The following is a 19,428-nucleotide window of genomic DNA, read 5'->3' on the forward strand; positions in this document are numbered from 1 at the left end:
GCCAATTCAGGATACCACAAGTATTATAAATGATTTAAGAAACACCCCTCTTCAGATCCAAATCCTCCTGGTTAACTATTAATTAAGTAATGAAAAAAGCACAGTTCCTATTTGCGTCCCCTCTCAGAAGCAGGAACAAAAAGAAATGTGGGTGGTGGTGTACTAGGTGGGCAAAACCAAATTTGCTTGGACCCAAGGCTCAAAAGTATCATGATGAAAAAGACCTGGCAACACACACACCTGTAGCTGCCACAATAGAAAAGGGATGATAGTATAACCAGCTGCCACTGAAATCTGACGACATCCAAACTGAAAGGCCTATCTCAGATAAGAGGCTGCCCCTGTAATATCTGAATATCTTTCTTGCTAGCTCGAACATGATTTGTTCCGTCCTCACTATGGGGGCCTGTTTAACAGCTTTTCCATTGGAGTGCTCCCCAGTACACTCGAACTGCCAGAAGGGAGCCAAGAGATTGAATACGAGCGAGGGCAACCTCCATAAAGCTGGTGACCCCTGCATGGCGCTAAACCCCTCGTGTGCTTCACTCCTTCCTACTGTAAAATCCTGGTCAGGCGTCAGACCTGGCTATCCAGGCAGCCCTAGACACTGCACCTCCAAGCTGATACCAACTTTGTGCTTCACTTAGTATTTCTGAAGCATTAAGTCTAAAAGGTTTCTAAAAGGTAGCATATATACGTCGTAGTAGTTAAGTAGTAGTGTTAGGAAAACTTACTGTTCTCTGAGTGGCACAATTTGTGAAATTACATTATAATGTGATTATTATTATTATCATTATTATTATTATTATTAACAGTAACATAAGGTCAACGATTTATCTTACCTGGGGTTGTTAGTCTCTGTTCAGGGACCTTATTCCACATGTTAGCTCCCTGTGCAAATTATGAGAGATAATGAAACCAGCATAATGGTTATAAACGCTGAACATTATAACAACTATGTCTATCTTGTCTGTTTGAATCTGCTAGGACATTATTAAATAAACACACATCTGGAGTTGCTCAGAAATCCATCTAGCTAGTAGCGTCCGTTAGCTGGACTGTTGACTTATTTAAGAATAAAAATATAAACCACATATAAAACTCATAAAACTTACCACAACCTATAAAAACACATCTACTCTTACAGTACAACAGCTAAATACACAGTTAATTAACAGTTTGACTCACGGTCTAGAGTAAAGACAGTAATATTAGCTAACAGTTAAGATTAGCCAGGTTTGCTATCATACTTTGCTAGCTAGAACCAGCTCCAAGGCAGCAAAAGCTAGTTACAGAGAATAACTCACAGCTCTTCAAATGCCCGTTGTCATAACAGGGAAAGCACGTGTGTTGTTAATTGATTTAATAATAGCTCCATCTGAATACCCCGATAAACATTCATTGAGACATACAGTATCAGACAAACCGTCCAGTCAAAGCGTGTGTTGAGTCAGGAGCGGTTTTGAACTCAACGCCCCCTGCTGGTTTCACCCCGTCATTACCTGTGCAACGAAAAAGGTGAGTTTAATCATAAAATATTCATTCTACAATATCTACAAATCGTGTCTGGAACTGTCATTGACCTCAGCATTACAGTAGAAAGGAGGTCACATAAAGGATATGATGCAACTCATTTACAACCAATGTAACGATTATGAGAGCGATGCTCAATGCAGCTTGACAGCATCCGAGTCAGTGACCCTTTCACAGCACTTCGGTTACTGTCTCCCATCCGCTCTCGCCGTGAGCTCAGTTGCAGAGACTTACTGAGCGAAAAGAGACCTTTATTAAATTAGCTCCTGACTGTAAAGGTAATTGCCGTCATGCAAGGGACATTTTCTCAGTTCTCCAGCCAGAAGGTTTCCTTTAATCTGCTGAGATGCCAGAACTCGGCCTCGTCCTTGCGCAGGGCCTTCATGTGCAGTCGCACACGAAGTAAATGAAGCGCTCACTTGTGTAAATTGTACAATTGAATCAAATAAACAACATTAAACAACGTCACGTCTGCGAGATCATACAAAATGAAATCCGTGCGTATGAAATGAGACCTGAAGCAATATGAGAGCAGGAGCCAAATCAAGAAGCACTTGAGATGTGTTGTACTCACCAACACAAACAGTCGCTCCACAAAAGTTACCGAATTTGCAAATCACAGAAATAATGTAAATATAAAGAGTCTGTATTTTGCTCTGCGCTTATTTGCTCGTTAAAGACCTGTGTGGCCTTTGCGCAGGTCCACCTAACTTGACGTCAGAGATCACCCACTAAATAGGAGGCACATGGGAACTCAAGTGAGACAGGGTTATTGTGTAAAGTCCATTGCCAAACAAGCTGGATTTGCCTTATTGGGCTTAGACCTCACATGGCCACCTCATCCCTTGTCAAACGCTTCATCTGGTTTGACTTGTACTGGAGTGCCTGTGCCTACCACAGCCCCAAGTGGCAGCTGGAATCCTAACTCCACAACATGTTTCACATCCATGTGATTCACTGGACTGACTCATCGGTTGAAAGCAATGTTACTGTGTTTACCATCAGGCTAATTATTTAAAACACCCCGCTCCAAGGCTTCGAATCTGCGATGAAATGTCCTGTTTCTGTGTGGTTTTGTGACAGCTTGCTACTCAAACCTCAAACACGCACTTTTCCGCATGGTTTAAAAAAAAAACACGAGTGACACACAAGTGTTGGAGTGGCTGAGAGACATTTCTGCCACCAAGTATGTATGCAACTTTGATAGTAATACTGTAGGAATGCTTGGTCATTGACATCAATAATAGCTGAAGTGAATTTAAAATCCAAGTAACATTGATCCCATCAGGACAAACATGCAGTGATGATATTGTGTTAATGTTGATCAGTGTTAGTATGTGCAAGTGCTAAACACAACTCCAATAAAATCAGAGCCAGACAGCATCTCAAACACAAAATAAGTACAAGAATAGCTTCTGACCTAACAGTGTCTCTCATATGTTCTTTCCTCGTGCCTCCACATTGGAATGTTTTTCTGACTGAGGCAAAATGCCAAAAGGCAAAAAGTACTACTATAACCTTACTTTGGAACAAAACATAAACTGGAGCTAAATTTGTGACCAAATATTCTTTTGTGTCATAGCAGTGCAAACTATTCTTAATGAAATGGTCACACTGAATTATTCTATTTAAATATTGGGATGGTCTAAAATAATTTGTGCAATTTGTGGATGACTGAACTTTTCCCCCTTTTAGTCATTTCATTGTCTGCTCAAAAACATCAGTGTATTGTGTTATGGAATACCAATAAAAGACATGTGCGTGTGCTGGAGTGGGCAGTAAAACCATACGACTGTATCCACTTCTTTCTATTTGACCTCGTGTTCAACCATTATCAAGCCTGTTCCACAGGCATCATGGTCTCTGGCGGAGAGGATCCAACATAATACACTGTGATTTTAAATAGGACATTGAAATAGACATTGTAACTTTATTAGTGTATATTATTTTTGCAATGTTTTATATCTAAACCATATGAACTAATCCTCAACCATCTCATCTCTACCCAATATTTGCAGGTCTGTGCTTTTTGTCATAACAATTCAATTTTTTATTTGTTTTTTTACCCATATCTGAGAAGAAATTTAAGAAAATATGTGCATATGGCTTTGAATTAAGATAAGGCTTTTAATTCACTGAGCGATTTGTCCAAAAATGTGAATCATTAAATACTGTATATAATTGGTATAAATAATTTCTCTTTAATAACTTTTTTCTCCAGTTTACAACAAATGTAACTTATTGTATATAGTGTTTCATTAAGGCTGCTGTTTAACCAAGTGACCACCAAAGTGTTACACCTTGTATGTATATGCAGTACGTGAGTTTCACTGTATGTATCACTTCCCTGCCACTGAAGGCTCGTCCGTTGTTGGCACATGTGAAAGCCTTCAGAGCACTTGTGTAAAAGGCATTAAAATTCCCCATGCAATAAAACGTTATTTATAGGACTGTAACAGCCTTGTAGTTTGTCTTCCACAAACCCCAGAGGACACTTGAGCCTGACATAGACACTAGCTGAAGGCCACTGCAACACATGGCCCCTCCAGCGGTTTCCATCGTTTCCTGATGCAAACCAGTCTAGTTGCTTAATTGTTTTTTTTTCAGATGCGTAAAATGTTTAAAAATTAATCAAAATTAGACCAATAACATCCCGCAGCAAAGGGAGAAGCAAGAAAGTATGGGAACCATCCAACATAGGTGCTTTCAGCAACCCGCGTGACGTAATCGGGAAAAGTGTGTAACATTGTTAAACTACACAAAAGGAGACAAATTTGTGACATAGCACTTGCGTCATTTAGGAAAAATGTGGGACACACTCGTTAAAATTCAAAATAAAGGACTTCGCAATGACTAAAATATGTGCCCAAACAGAAAAGTCATCAAGGACACAAGGTCAGCAGAGTTCAGCAGCTACAGTCGTTGATGTGAAAGTGTAGGTGACCGTGAAACAGGAGACGCAGCATCGTCTTTGTTCCACTACAGGTACCTTCGAGTGTGAGTGGGATTTTTCCAGCTTCGGCTTCTGAAAGGGGCAAACCCTCAATTAGTTCATAGAGAAAGCTGGATGAGACTTCTTTTCGTCTGAAGTATGGGAAACAAAAGCATTTCTCCTGACGATAGCTGGCATTGCAGCGGCGGGGCGCCGCAAAAAGCGCACACTGTCATTTTTGGACAAGATCTTGATGACAGAGCAGGTCCAGGTCTGGAAACTTGCATATCAAAAACTATCATTTTCACCCAACTTTCCCAGCTCACCATACAACACAAGCCCCAGTAGGTGCAATAAATGTATGCGTCATGTCAATAATAGAGGTTATTAGACTCTGTATTACCTAAAGAAAATTCATTATGCTCCAAAATACCAGGAACTGTGCCATAACTACAAGTGTGTGTCTATACCAGTGAAATACTTGTCATAGCAAAGTGAGGCCAACGTGTGTCACCAAAGTAGGAATATGACTCAGACGACTACGTGTGGTTGGTGACTGGGGAAACATTTGTCTTTTAATAAGTTTATAAGCTTTTTATACAAAGTAAGGAACAGTCTGTGGATTTGTGGATGTTATGGTCACGCTTACAGTACGGCTCATTCTTCGATTAAAGCTCATACTTAATGACATCATAATTCTGCCTCTCACTCTTTTCACCCTAGTCGTGCTGATCATTAAGTCTATGTAAGATCCATTCATTATCAAGTGCTTGTTTGACTTCAGTCTATTTGGGCAGTCGTTTTTGATAAGTTCATATCAATTGCTGGATGAAATGAGAATCTGCAAAACCAGTGAGCACAGGAACCAGTTAAAGTCCTCAACCAACTCATCTCTACTCTGCATAGTGGTGTGAACACTGTGACCTTACAGACCCAGTGAGAGAACAAACATATTTGCAGTTTTCAAAGATGCACGTTTGCCGCACAATCCATAACAAAGCTCATATCAGTAAATAACTGCTTTGCACTGTTGCTTGGTGAAATAACACATATTATACCCAGTGCACACGAGGTTCTGCTTCTGTTGTTTTAGTCTCTGGTTGCGCTTTCCTGGGAAAATTCTGCCCAGCAATTCTTCTATTTATTCCTAGGCATAGAGTAATGAATAGAAGAGCTGGGTAGTTGGCATGTGTTATGATAATCACCATGGCCCAGCAGAAGCAGAGGAAAATAGCCGCCACCACAAATATTTAAAATTAATGAAGGAATTATAAATAAAGGTGTCACACTGTTTCATTCAGAATTTGGGCCTGTGAGGTGCAGAAACACTATTAGGAAGAGGAAGAAAATGGTGCATGGGAGTTTGAGAGTGACAAAAAAAATTTCAGAGATGAAAAAGATTTCACAAATAAATGTTTTACTCAATCGAAGAAGAATGGATGAATGTCCACTAGGTTTATTAAAACTAGAGGTTTTAGGCCTTTGGGGTTGTAGTTTATTTTGTTTTATCTTTATCTTGTTTAAATGCGTTTGTGTTTTGTGTCCAGGCTGCATGGACACATAAACATCACCTGCAGTAGTGACTGAACAGGACTTAGTCATTGTCATTAGGCCATGCTGCAAACAGATATTTGGCTTCTGTACAGTGTAACTGAGAACACTGCACAAAGCTGGTGGATGAGATGGATTCTTCTATTGAGTGTCTTTGTGTACATCAATAATATTCAATTCAGTTTAGTTGAAGGATTTTATGGCTCTTGTTACGTCAAATATCAGAATATTGGCCTGTTGCATGTTGTTCATGGTTCAAGTCTTAGCTTTGATAGTGGGTAAAGATTATGAATACTGTCATTGCAAACAGCTCTTACATCTTTGCAAGTTGCTTTAGTTGTCACGTTGCTCAGCTCAGCTCATCTCCCTGCAGCACCTGAACACGTTAGCTGCACATAAATGAATGTGACTGCACACAAATTCAGAGAACTGTGGACTTTCCTTCATCACATTTCAGAAGCTGCGTGTCATCGTCATTGCCTTTTTGCTGCTTCCATTCGATGGTGCTGTGAATGGCATAGTTCTGCAGGATGGTATTGATCCAGTAAACACGCTTCACTTTTCGGCACAGCGAATACTGCCACTCTGTGTTCCAAAACAGACAGTGCCGCCTGACTTTACAACTCTGCTCTAAAAATCAGTCCACGCTGAAAAACGCTGGAAACTGACGATTGCATTGTTTTCTCAGAATAAATGATTCTGTGTCACATGGTTTCTCTCCAATTATATTTATTCAGTCAGTCTCTGACTCATTGGTTGGTGTCAGTCAGAACATGCTGTATTTCAACACTGTTTTCCTGTTTTGGGTGAAGCTTTAAACATTAATCAGTACAATTGTGAAATGCAAACTTAAAGTGTTGTTTTATGACTCCTATTGATCCATGCAAGGATTTATGGCCGCATTCAGGTTTGGGTCATCGCTGCATTGAGCTCATTAGAGGTGCACCTTCTTGCTCGGTAAAACTGTCGGTGCTCTGAGTTTAATTTCTCCTTTAATGGTCCTCTGTGGTGCAACAAAAAGCTGTTGATGTAACGAGTTTTGTTGAAATAGAAAATCTACGGTAAACGACCTGCGAGCTCTTTTTGTTGCGTTAGCATCCGTTAAGAATTGTCAGAAACGCTCTTTGATCCAACTCTAAGCAGGTTCTGTTCTAGACTATTGGGTCATGGCTGACTTCATCAGTGTGTTGTGTGTTGTTTGAAGGAGTCCGACTAATAGAAGATAATTACTAAAGGAGTGTTAATCAAGCGTCTTTCTGAATGTAGCCAGGTGGTGGGTTAAACATGAAACGCACACATCCAGCCAAAGCCTGCATCCCTGTGAGACCTCAGCATGTGTCTGTTGTGTGTTGGTGTTCTACAATACACATCTGGTGTGATGTGAGACAAGGTGACACCATGTATTCTCCTAATGACAATAAGTGAAGTAAATCTTGAAAATGATTTCTTTATCAGCATAACTACATGTATTCTATTAGGTTTAAGGTCTAACTTTTAAAATATATATTGATAATAGTCAAAGAGAGGTGAAGACATACACTTGTTACCAGCACAATTCATGTGGTTAAGATGCGTTCAAAGTGCTTCGATTAAGAAAGGGTCCACTTGATCATACTCGGCTCCTGGAACCTGTCTGAGATAAGTTAAATCGTTTAATTCCAGTGGCACCACTTGGAAATGTGTCATTCCCACTCTCCCAAAAGAATATATGACTTGTTAAGATGTTTCGCAGCGCAGGCGGCTGGCATCTTCCACGTCATTCCTCAGCCAAAGTCGCTCTTCAGCTCTAAACGCTCAGCCTTTGAAACCACCTTCGGTTTCAGGAGCTGCAGCGGTGCCAGAGGTCTAAAAGTTAAAAAACGCCACATTTTGATAGATCACAGCGGTTCGTATTTCCTGCAAAGCCCCGATGACCGGAGGTGGTATCATTTAATTAATCCCTGCCACGCTCGGAGACAGGTACAGAAAACAGGGAGTTGGCGAAGCAGGACCATTACGCACGTTGCCATGACATCACCATAGGCTGGCTATAAAGCGGCGAGGGCTAATACAGAGAGTCAGAGCACTTGAGGAGCTTTGGAGTAAAAGACCGTCTCTTGCGCTTAACAGCTGATTGACTGCTGCTACCGCCCCTCTTTTTGAACTTCAGCGCAGAGGAAGAACCGAACACTTGTCAAAATGAACTTGTCCTACTTGGTCGCCTGTGGACTTATGGTCACCCTGCTTTCAGTGCGAATAGGAGCAAAGCCTTTATCTCCGGCGCAGCAGAAGGTAAGAATAAGGTATCTATGGTCTCATTACTTAATACTTCGGATATGTTATTCAGGCCATTTGTTGTTGGGAGATGAATAAAGCCTCAGGAGTAAATTATATTCTGCGGTCTTGGTGCCTAAAACTATTAGTACGCATCATGACAAGTGTTTTGCGCATCATAGTTTTGTAATTGTAGTCAGGGTTTACATTTTTATCCACATTGTGAGTCTGAAGCTTTCCTTTGATCGTGTTTTTAATATGAGACATATATTCGACAAGCACTCAAAGTCAAATCAGCTAAAATCTTCAAGTATAAACTTATCTGAAATATGCTTGATGAATACAATTTAATGATGAAGGATCGGCCAAGGCACATCCGAATGATATTTTATCTAGCCACTAGAATTATGAACGTCTTCGAAATGATGAGCAACCTGACTTCAGACCATAGGCACCTGTTTCTGCAATGGGACGGAGATGAACGAACGCGAGTAGAAAATGAATACGCAGAACTCTCAAATATACTGCAAAATGTATTTAAAAGTCCATTTTTGGACGGATACTGCCAATATTTATCACCATTCACCCCACAGCTCTGTGCGTAAAAGCTGCGCAAATTACAGTTTCTTTCCTGGCCAGTGCACATCGTGTTTGTTTGCGCCACGCTGAGGTTTACCACCGCTGTAAATCAAATATTATGCAATATATATCCTATCAGATCAAATATTATGCTCTGCTCAAACAAGTAGCAAGCTTGTATTTCAAATGTATCATAATGCGGTTGCCTGAGGGAGTAATGGTTTATTTATTCCCCCGATCTTTCCTCCAGTCTCTCAGAAGTTTGTTGGGCGAGGAGCTGGCGGAGTTTTTGGAGTCGGAGGAGAGGGAGCGGCGACTAGAAGATGTGCGCTCTCGGATACGGTTACTTCGAGATTTACGCATGGACACCCGGGCCAGAGGGATGTGGGCTCGCCTCCTTAACGACCAACCCGCCCCGAGGAAGCACAAAGCGGGAAACAAGAAGGGGGGTTCCACGTCACGGAGTGGCTGCTTCGGACACAAGATGGACAGGATAGGAACCATCAGCGGCATGGGTTGCTAGGCTTGGAGCGGCGCTGCGATGGTGAGTGGCCGCTGATGAGCGCATGATTTGAGGCTGAAGAAGAAATAGGAATAGCCAATAGTGGGGAATAGGAGAGGAACTAGATATGTGGTCATGTAGCCTAGAAAATAGAAAGAAGATGACAAGAGAAATAGGTAGACCAAGGGAACAAGACAGAAAAAAGGCATCAACACACCAGACCAACCAAGTGCTGTGATGACAGTGCATGGCTGTTTATGCCAGTAAATTCAGGGTCATACATCATCTTAATAAAAGAAATCACCATAAATGCCGAAACGAGCATAACCCGACTCCCACTGATACAAGCAATGATGATAAGTCACATCAGGAAGCTTGGTTAAAGCAGTGACATCATCCAATGTCTAGCGGCGTTCCCTCCTTATTACAGGAACCTCCTTGAAGACAGCAGGAAAGCCCATTTACGCTGATGTAAACTGATGGATGGGAAACAATACACTGAGTATTTAGGAAGTTTATTCTTGTGTCGCACATCCTTGTGAATGATTCCGTCCGCTTAATCAAGAAAAGGAATTCATCAGGTTTAAGAAGAAAACAGGACAGATTGGAGGAGGGAACAGGGGATAGGGATGGGCAAACCCACACACCGACATGAAAACACAGCACCCTGTGGTGGCCGGAGTCTTTCTGGGAAACCCATTCGCTTTCCTCAAGTGATTTTACCCAAAACAACAAAGGGGATGTGGTGGTGAATAAAGTAACAAGGAAGCTATAGGTGACGCACAATTAGTCCTGAGGCTTCGGGCCTTTTGTGGTTGTAGCAAACTGTGAAATCCTTATGGGGGAGTGTTGTTTTCGTGACTAACACCGGTGTGTTTTTCATCAGTTGACACCCGTCATTCCTCCAATAGGCGGCAACGTCTTAAACCTGTGAAACTCTGTTAGACATGTGTTTGTCTGGGCTCAAATTCTGTGCTTAGGGGGAAAGTGATGAACAACAAACAATGAGGCAAATAAAATCCCTCCTCAGATCAAAATATGAAGCTGTCAATAAATGTTTGGTCTGAACGTCTTCTTTTTTTCCTAGATATCTGGACGATGTGTTTGGTCAAGAGGAGGTTCACTTTTCTCTCGCTTGTGAGCGGGAAAAAGGGAAAACTCACCAAGTGGCAGATTTTTGGTACGAATTTCACTGCGACCAGCATAAACAAAGACTGAGATGACATTGCTACAAAACCCTCATATAAGTATATATAAATATATAACAGATATGCAGGTATATATACATGTACGTATCTATACCGTACAGACACAGATGCATATTACAAAATGGCGGACAATGGTGTAAAAACTACAAACTGCAAAGCTGTATATTGTTTGCTGCTGCTGTACATTCATGTACTTCATCTTCCCCTGCATAAATGTATTTATGTTTAAAAACTATTTATATGTTTATAAAAGAGATATTTATAAATATGAGTTTTATTTATGTAACATTTTGAAAATGGATGAAAAATGCAGGTCAATTCTGTTTGTTACGTTTTTCTTTTGTCTCATATAATTGTAAATGTTTTCAGAAACGATAAAGAGAACATTCCATGTGCACTTACATGTATCTTCTCAGGGTTTTGTGTCGTAGCCAATGGGGGGTTTCTGAACATCTTGGGGGAAGGTGAACTGCTGGTCAAGAGCTGCCAAAGGAAAAAGTTCTCCTTGTTTCGTTATTACAAAGTATAACAAAGCAGAAGGGCAATTGTAATATCATGCTAGTGGATCTGAATTTATTAGATTTAGAGGTCTCTGAGTATGCTTAAGTGCAGTAGCCTGAGCATTATGTTGCACCAAAAATGTAAAAAACCTACAATAATCAGCTATTTGTAAAACAGGACAAGAAAATGTGAGCTAAACAAAAAATCTCAGAGGGAAACATATAAAAGCAACTAGTGGGTGACTTTCCAAGTCACACTTTAGACAGACAGGGTTAAAGGTTGCCATTGACTGACGCTGAGACAGATGTAAGTTACCATTGTCGCCAATAGATTGAAATATTTAAAATCATCCAAGACCTGTACACACTGTGTCCATGAGGAACAGTTGCATAACTGTGAGAACTGCCTTAGAAATAAAGTCGTCCCATACACAGAATCCAAAGAGGTACTGAACAACTTGGGATTAATATTGATGTATAGCACTTATACTATTTCATGCTAGAGGGCAGCACAGAGCTGAAGCAACGGGAAGAAAGAAGTGACACCTGTTACAAAAATACCATGGCTCTATAATTTAGACAACTTTTAAAACCTAAACCTAAATCATAAAGCTTGAGTTAGTCGATTGATGCTTTTTAAACCTAATTAATGTTGTCCCTTGTGTTGAACAACAAAAATTAAAATCTTCATATTACAAACGTAAGATTTCATACACTTTATGAATAGAATTAAGGTTATATTAAAAAATGAATAAATTAATTTCCCTCCGAGGAAAACAAAAACACAAGGTTTTTGTCACAAATAATCAAGCACTGCATCACAGAAATGTCCACTTTAAAAACACACCTATCACCAAATATTGTCTATTGAAGTGTGAGTGTGTATTGATGAATAGATGCATGGATGGACAACCATTTCTGTATTGTGTTTTCCAGAAGTTAGGGCTAGGATTATAACATATGCCTTTGTTTGTTCTTGTTTTTTTTTTTTCATTTTTGAGGAGCAGGTTGAGACAGTTTGTCAGGAGATGGCAGACAGTTTCCATGACAGTTTAGTTACATCCATATTTGATAAGATAAATGTGTAAATTTAAGTGGACTTAAATGTAAGTACATTAGTCAATAATCAACATTATTTAATTTTCAAAATGTAGCCTGTACAATTGCTCTGCTTGAGAAGCTTTCCCAGCTCACGACTCCAGCTCCATGGCACAGAATAGTTGTCAGCAGTAACACTTCATATAAGAGGGACTAGCAGGGTGGGACTGGTTGGCTTAGTGATCTGTGAAATAAGCAGAATGGAAAATGCAATGCTGCCTCTGTGTGGTGTTCAGGGTTAATTACTGCTGATTTGGCATTAACGTCTTCATATCTCACTCTTCAGAAGTGGGACAAAACTTTAGAAAAACTAGAAAAATCATAATGTTTTTTTGATAACATGACCAAAAGTGTATTATAAAACAAAATAAGACAAAACTTTACAAAGATGTTATTATTAAGAACTATACTTCCTTTTTAAAATTCCTTTGTGTTATGGCAATTTGTACAGTGTTGTGATAATTAAAAAATGAATTCGCAAAGACAGTATAAAGTTTATGTAACACGGACACAGTGTAGTAAATTGTAGTCTTCCTTTTGAGCCTACAGTTGGTAACACGTGGTGGGGTCTAACATGTGGTCGATGGCTACTGTCCCAGAACACGTGGTCGATACCCTTTAAACAGCTGCTGTGACAGGAAGTACTAGTAAAGTTTGTCTCCACTGAATGAGCACGTGTGGGGATTTTTTCACCTAAGATTAAATAGGTGAAATGAGTAGTGTGATTAAATTGCTTTACACACTCACTGTAATGAATTCAGCGTCGCTGCTATCGTTTTCAATAGAGTGGAATTATGTCAAAGGGTCTTGTCAGATATATATGATTAATCATTGATTTCCTGAATGAGCATTAGAGTGCAGGTAACACACTATGCCCGGTTTCTGTAGCCTCCGTGACGATTGCCTACGTAGAAAGCCGCGGGCACTGTGCAACCTGTGATTGGTCGACAGCGTCATGTGGGCGGGTCGTCGTGAACGCGCAGAGCGAGAGACTAACGGGCGCATCTTGAACATATCTGTCTTTCCTGCCTAATGTCCCACGGAGTAGGTTAAGCCACGTGCATTTACAGGCTATTTCATTACTTCGCCACAAAGGTCCAGTTTTTTGTGTTCCAGTGAAGCATACGGCATCATCATGGTCAAACTAGCAAAGGTAAGACAGAGAGTCGTCTATTTTATTGCGCATTTACTATAAACACGAAGCTGCGTTGAGGCACGCGGCCTTTACCGGAGTTACTGCGTGCGTGCGTAGTAGGAAGCTGGTATCTAGAGTAAATGTATGTACATGCAACATAGCTTACGTTTGCTACTCCTTATGTTGCATCGTGTTTTTAGCAAATCGCTTGGCCCGGATATTATAGCGAGACTACATTCGTTCTATATGTCGTTCGAGATCGGCCATGTTTGTGCCGTCCTCTTGGTTTTCTGGCCTGCTAACGCTAGCAGGCTTCTCAAGATGGCATTCATGCGCGCTCTCGACATCAACATGGACTTTATCTGGACGCATAGACGTGAAATCAAACTACAAGCTTTAATAAACGTTTTTTAAATTATTATTTTTATTTATTCAAATCAACTACTGTTGACCAGACAAGCGTGTAATTTGATCACCGGTAGCATTAGCACGATTGTTACACGCTATAGTTTGGTTAATTGCCAGATACTTGTAAATCGGCGATTATCAGTTTCGTTTAAATGCTACACTGCTTTTGCTCTGCTGCCGCCTTCGATTGCATTTTAGTTGCGTTTACGTGCATGTGTTGAGACCGTAGTTAGCCAACATGCTAGCTGCCCGACCTCCTGCTCTCCACGTGGGTTTTACGTCTGCTCGACGTTTCACACGAGATGGAAGACCTGCAAACGCCAGCTCAGAACAGGGTCATTTAAAAGTGCCCTAGATCAGTCTGCTAATATATGAAAATGTATTTTAAGTTTTTTTTTTAATTAGAATAGGGACATGTTCGGGTTGTTTTTAACTCTCTAAAGGTACCACGTGTTGCCATCCTCCATGTTGGCAAACATGCTGCAGAATGTCTGGATGATCATATGTGGATTTTAATCTGCAGCCAAATTTGTCATGGCTAGTGTAAAAGTTTTTTTTTTCTTTACAGGCAGCAGCAAAGCAAGCAACCCAAAAGAAAAAGGCTCCACCACCTCCTAAAGAAGTAGAGGAGGAATCTAGTGAAGAGGAAAACAGTGAAGAGGAGGTACAGTACTTCTCATTGTAATTTTTAGCTTTGTGAAACGTTTTGTACATTCAAAGATTTTAATAGATCTCTCTTGGATTTGCAGACCCCTCCACCTAAAAGCAAGAAGGCCACACCAGCTAAGGCAACCCCAGCTGTTAAGAATGGCAGTGCAGCAAAAAAAGCAGAAAGTGAAGATGAGGAAGAGGATGATTCTGGTAAACAATTAAGTGTGCCCAAATAATTCTAGAAAATGTCAAAAAAATGTAAAATGGCTTGACTGCAGTCATCTAAAATATTATAGACTTAAAGGAATAAACCTTTTCACCAGGCTTTAGATTTGTTTTCCAAATATTTGGTTAGCAATTTAAGCTGTAATTTCACAACTAGAATGTGAATATTTTTTAAATTTACCAAATTCTGTAAAATATGCTGAAATGTACTCACTTTAGCCTATGTAAAACTAGCAGTTCAAGGTGCATCATCAGTAGAAATGCTGACTTAGAAACTCGGCCAATGCTTTGTCAATTACCTATAGAAGAGTCATCTGAAGAAGAAGCACCCCCACCAAAGAAAACCCCAGTAAAAAAAACAGCCAAGGCTGCCCCTGCGGCAGCGGAGGAGGAGGAGGAGGAGGACGACGACGATGAAGACGACGACGAGGATGACGATGGTAAAATTAAAGTTCCATAAACTTACCATAGCTTTATTTTGTGCCTTTTTTTTAACTGACAATCCCACACACCCTCCATTTCTTGGCATACATGTGGTTGCTAAGTACTCATGTGTGTAATGTACGGAGGAAAAGAAAGCACAGTGCTATGTCTTCGGTGCCAGTGTGTTTCATCGTCTACTGGTTCTATCCTCAATCGCTGTGACATTTGTGACAATTATATAAATGTTTTGTGTTAAGATCAACTACTTGGCACTACTTGTATTTACAATTCTTGTATAATCTCTAGATGAGGAATCAGAGGAAGAGGCCCCACCCCCTAAGAAGGCTGCTCCCGTCAAACCAAAATCCAAACAACCTGTAAAAGCAAAGCCCGCTGAGGAAGAGGAGGAGGATGATGATGACGATGATGAAGGTTAATTCTAATCTGTGCGGCTTACTGTTGTACATGTTACATGTTGTACCTGCTTTTATGGTTATTAGAAAGTAAATACTGATCATGTAGGATGTCACCTTATTGCCTTGTCTGATGTTGCATTGCAATAGACTGAAATGTAGGTTGAATGTTGTAAATGTAAATTTTGATTATGCTTTAAGACTCAGAAGAAGAGATGGACACAACTCCTGCCACAAAGGCAAAGAAAGCAGGCATGGTTAAGGCAAAGGAAGAGTCAGAGGAGGAGGAGGAGGACGACGACGACGATGAGGAGGAAGAGGAGGAGGATGACGAGGAAGAGGGTATGTTTTGGTTTCATTGACAAACTCAATGTATGTTGCACTTTTATGGGTGTTTAGTTTACAAGATTACTGTCACAACTGTTGAAGCTCATGTTAATTTATTGCCCCTCCCCCTGCAAGCTGTCTTGGCGAAATAATTTAAATTTTAAACGTTTTTTTTTTTCCCTTTTTTTTTTTTCAGACGCTGCAGTGACCCTTGGCAAGAGGAAGGCAGAGAGCAAAAAGGCTACACCTCCTGCCAAAAAGGCAAAGTCAGAAGGCACAGGTCAGAATTAAATTACTAGCCCAGCCAAGTTCTATGATGGCAATAATGATGATGAGTAAGGGACTTAATACTGATGTGTGATGTCACCTGAATCTTTTTCTGAATTTGTCATGAATAAAAATAAACCAAATAATGAATGGACAATTTTTTTTATCAAAATTAAGCTCAGTAAAAATATTTTTTTTTCAACAGGTTTCTGTCTATTTGTTGGCAACTTGAATTCAAATAAGGACTTCGAAGAAATCAAATCATCCCTTAAGAAGTTCTTTTCAAAGAACAGCCTTGAGATTGCTGACATTCGCTTGGGTGGATCCAAGTAAGTCATTAGATAACGGAGTTACCTGTTGTGCTCTGTTCTGATGTTGGCTCTAGAATGGAGATTTGAATGCATGTAGCTGATACTGGCTATTGGCAAACTTAATTCTGTTGAAAGTGTTTATGCATTCAAAAGACTCATTTTATTTGCATGACCCAAAGGAAGTTTGGCTATGTGGACTTTGCATCTGAGGAGGAAATGCAGAAGGCACTGGAGCTCAATGGCAAGAAGTTCATGGGGCAGGAGCTAAAGTTGGACAAGGCCAGAAGCAAGGAGAGCTCACAGGAGGGCAAGAAAGGTATGCTGTTCTATTTCCAGTGTATTGTCTGTCTGATGTGTAGCATTCATGCAGTAGCCATTTAAAGGAATCATACCTTTTTGTTTCCTCCACAGAAAAGGATGCGCGGACTCTGTTTGTTAAAAACCTTCCATATTCTGCAACGGCTGATGACCTCAAGGAAGTCTTTGAAAATGCAGTTGACGTCAGGTTACCTGTAGGCCAGAATGGTTCAAACAGGGGGTAAGGACCAACCTTTTCTTTAAATTCTACAAGGCCAGTCTGTGTTAACGAACATTTCTATGTATATTCTTAAAGTATATTTCCCCTGCACTCCAGCTGACAGCATTTCAAATGATTGTTTCGTAACTGTAACTCTCTTTGACAGAATTGCCTTTGTAGAGTTCCAAACTGAAGCTGATGCTGAGAAGATGATGGAGGAGGCCCAGGGAGCTGATGTACAGGGAAGGTCTATTATTGTTGACTATGTTGGAGGAAAAAGCCAGAAGGGGCCTAAAGTAGGAGGTAAATATTACTGTACTGATCTACTGTATGTATTAAACCTTTTTAGCCCTGGGTCACAATATTTTCTTTGTCTTTCGCCTAACAGCAGCAGGAGCACCTTGTAAAACCCTGGTAGTGAACAATCTTGCTTATAGTGCTACAGAGGATACCTTGCAGTCCACATTTGAGAAGGCAGTTGCTATAAGGATGCCACAAAGAGATGGCAGAGCCAAAGGGTACGTGTATTTGTTGGTGCCTACACTAAGGTGACGTTAAAGTACACAAAGTAATGTTCTGATTTTGGCCTTCTTCCTTTTTAGTTATGCTTTTGTAGAATTTGAGAATGAAGAAGACGCCAAGGAGGCTTTGGATAACTTGAACAACACAGAAATTGATGGCCGAACAGTCCGACTGGAGTACAGCCAAAATGGTGGCGGCAGAGATGGTGGCAGAGGAAATGCAGGTAGGTGTCTAAAGTGGGCAAGCATTGGTCTGATGTAGCCCTGGCCAGATATGATGACAAAATAACCTCCTGAAACCACGTGAAGATTCAAGGATAGTCAAGTGCTGATCTGGTCTAGAGTTTTCAGCTGTCAGGCATTATCAAAGTGACCATTCTGTAAGACAAACTCTAGGGCAACCTTAATTTATCAATTACTTCTTTGCTCCCAGGTCCAACAAAAACCCTCTTTGTAAAGGGCCTGTCTGAGGACACAACTGATCAGACCCTTAAGGATGCATTTGAGAGTGCCGTAGGAGCCAGAATAGTCACAGACCGAGAGACTGGGTCGTCTAAAGGGTAAGCCAGTTGGAATTTTAAAGTTTGTTTATGCTCTTCTCATGAGCACCTCCCTGTCAAACAGTGACGGCAAATGGATTCGCATGAGAAGTAGAGAAAACTCGCAGTTTATACAGGCAGCTACCTTGGTGGGAGTTGCCCATGTCTGCTGTGAAACAGTTTTATTTTCTTGTTCTTCTTCCTGTTGAACAATTTTTCAGCTGCTGAACCTTGTGTAAAGCATCCCTGTGTTTCTCCTAAAGAGCTGTACCTATACCCTCCCTACAGGTTTGGCTTTGTGGATTTCGACAATGAGGATGATTGCAAAGCAGCCAAGGAGGCAATGGATGATGGTGAAATTGATGGCACCAAGGTGACCTTAGACTATGCCAAGCCCAAAGGTGAAGGAGGTTTCCGTGGAGGCCGCGGAGGTGGTGGATTCGGCGGTGGATTCGGCGGCGGATTTGGTGGCGGATTCGGCGGCCGTGGAGGATTTGGTGGTCGTGGGGGAGGCAGAGGTGGTCGTGGTGGTTTCGGTGGCCGTGGGGGAGGCAGAGGAAGAGGAGGCCCTCGTGGAGGTGGACGAGGACGTGGTGGCTTCATGGGTATGTTTGTTCATTTGAACTAAGACCAGTTGGGAAGTAATTTTTACTATGAAAAGTCTAAACCAAGAATGAATCTGACAGTGAGGTTGGTTCTTCAGCCTGGTTAACAAAGTTGCTTTTGTTTTTAATTACAGGAGGAAGAGGTGGCGGAGGATTTGGAGCCAAACCCCAGGGGAAGAAAATTAAGTTTGATGACTAACTCTTAGTCTATTTTACTCTTTGAATGGACTCTGGTTTCATCAGTTTTCAGAGCTTTTGGACATTCCAGAAAGCATCATTGATATGTATTTAACTGTTTATGGGCATTTTAGCCCTTTATTTCACTCAACCTTGCCCTTTTGGCCACTTGTTTGCCGGAATGGTACTTTTGACCCTCTCAGTTCATGTGCTATGTGTGAAAACTGAATGTCCTGAATGCAAACTTGCACCTCCTGCCCTCATTAGCTGACTTGGTTTTCCGAAGAAATGGAATGAGTCTATCAAACAAGTTTGCTGTGGAAAAACAAGTCTGTCAGATACATCGTGTAAATTTAAACTTTGTTTTATTTTACTTTTTTTTTTTTTTTTTGTAAAAAAAAACTCGTATTGTGTTTTTATTTCGTTTTAGTTTGCTTTAGGTGCCAAGTTTTACTGTAATGTGCAAAGCATATTTTGGTAGATTTGAGAGCGTTGAGTGAGCAAAGATGTTCCTGTTTGGTGGGGTCACGGAGTGACTCGTAACTGTAACATATTTGTAGTGCATTGTCCATTTATCTTTCCCCATCTCAGAATCTAAAGATTTTCATGTTATTCAATAAAACTTGTAGGGTGATTTTTAAATGTTGTCATTCTTAACTTTTAATTCTTAATGGGGTAATTGGCCCAGTCAAGATCTAATGTTACAGTTCCTTTTATGTACATGCTGAAGGCACACTTTTTTTTTTTTTTTTT

General features: G+C 40.7%; 2 protein-coding genes and 3 non-coding genes across 5 annotated transcripts; all 5 read left to right on the top strand.

Annotated features, from left to right (window-relative positions):
- The first annotated feature begins 7,984 nt into the window (after nt 1-7,984).
- nppc (natriuretic peptide C) lies at nt 7,985-10,959 on the top strand. Its single transcript, XM_029149530.3, has 3 exons — nt 7,985-8,287; nt 9,099-9,392; nt 10,438-10,959. Exons 1-2 carry the CDS (start codon nt 8,195-8,197, stop codon nt 9,369-9,371), a joined length of 366 nt encoding a protein of 121 aa, XP_029005363.1. The 5' UTR covers nt 7,985-8,194; the 3' UTR covers nt 9,372-9,392; nt 10,438-10,959.
- A 2,178-nt stretch (nt 10,960-13,137) lies between these two features.
- On the top strand, nt 13,138-19,317 carry ncl (nucleolin). Its single transcript, XM_029148349.3, has 16 exons — nt 13,138-13,309; nt 14,268-14,363; nt 14,449-14,560; nt 14,881-15,015; nt 15,305-15,430; nt 15,613-15,753; nt 15,935-16,018; nt 16,211-16,334; nt 16,496-16,632; nt 16,728-16,854; nt 17,000-17,136; nt 17,222-17,351; nt 17,436-17,578; nt 17,788-17,914; nt 18,182-18,498; nt 18,633-19,317. Exons 1-16 carry the CDS (start codon nt 13,292-13,294, stop codon nt 18,695-18,697), a joined length of 2,019 nt encoding a protein of 672 aa, XP_029004182.1. The 5' UTR covers nt 13,138-13,291; the 3' UTR covers nt 18,698-19,317.
- LOC114854874 (small nucleolar RNA SNORA57) lies at nt 15,088-15,225 on the top strand. Its single transcript, XR_003785852.1, has one exon. It is a non-coding gene; the product is annotated as a small nucleolar RNA SNORA57 (small nucleolar RNA).
- Nucleotides 16,057-16,127, top strand: LOC114854873 (small nucleolar RNA SNORD82). Its single transcript, XR_003785851.1, has one exon. It is a non-coding gene; the product is annotated as a small nucleolar RNA SNORD82 (small nucleolar RNA).
- LOC114854867 (small nucleolar RNA SNORA75) lies at nt 17,948-18,075 on the top strand. Its single transcript, XR_003785845.1, has one exon. It is a non-coding gene; the product is annotated as a small nucleolar RNA SNORA75 (small nucleolar RNA).
- Nucleotides 19,318-19,428: the final 111 nt, after the last annotated feature.

This window comes from Betta splendens, chromosome 4 (genome assembly GCF_900634795.4).
Source record: "Betta splendens chromosome 4, fBetSpl5.4, whole genome shotgun sequence".
NCBI classification, from domain to species: Eukaryota; Metazoa; Chordata; class Actinopteri; order Anabantiformes; family Osphronemidae; genus Betta; species Betta splendens.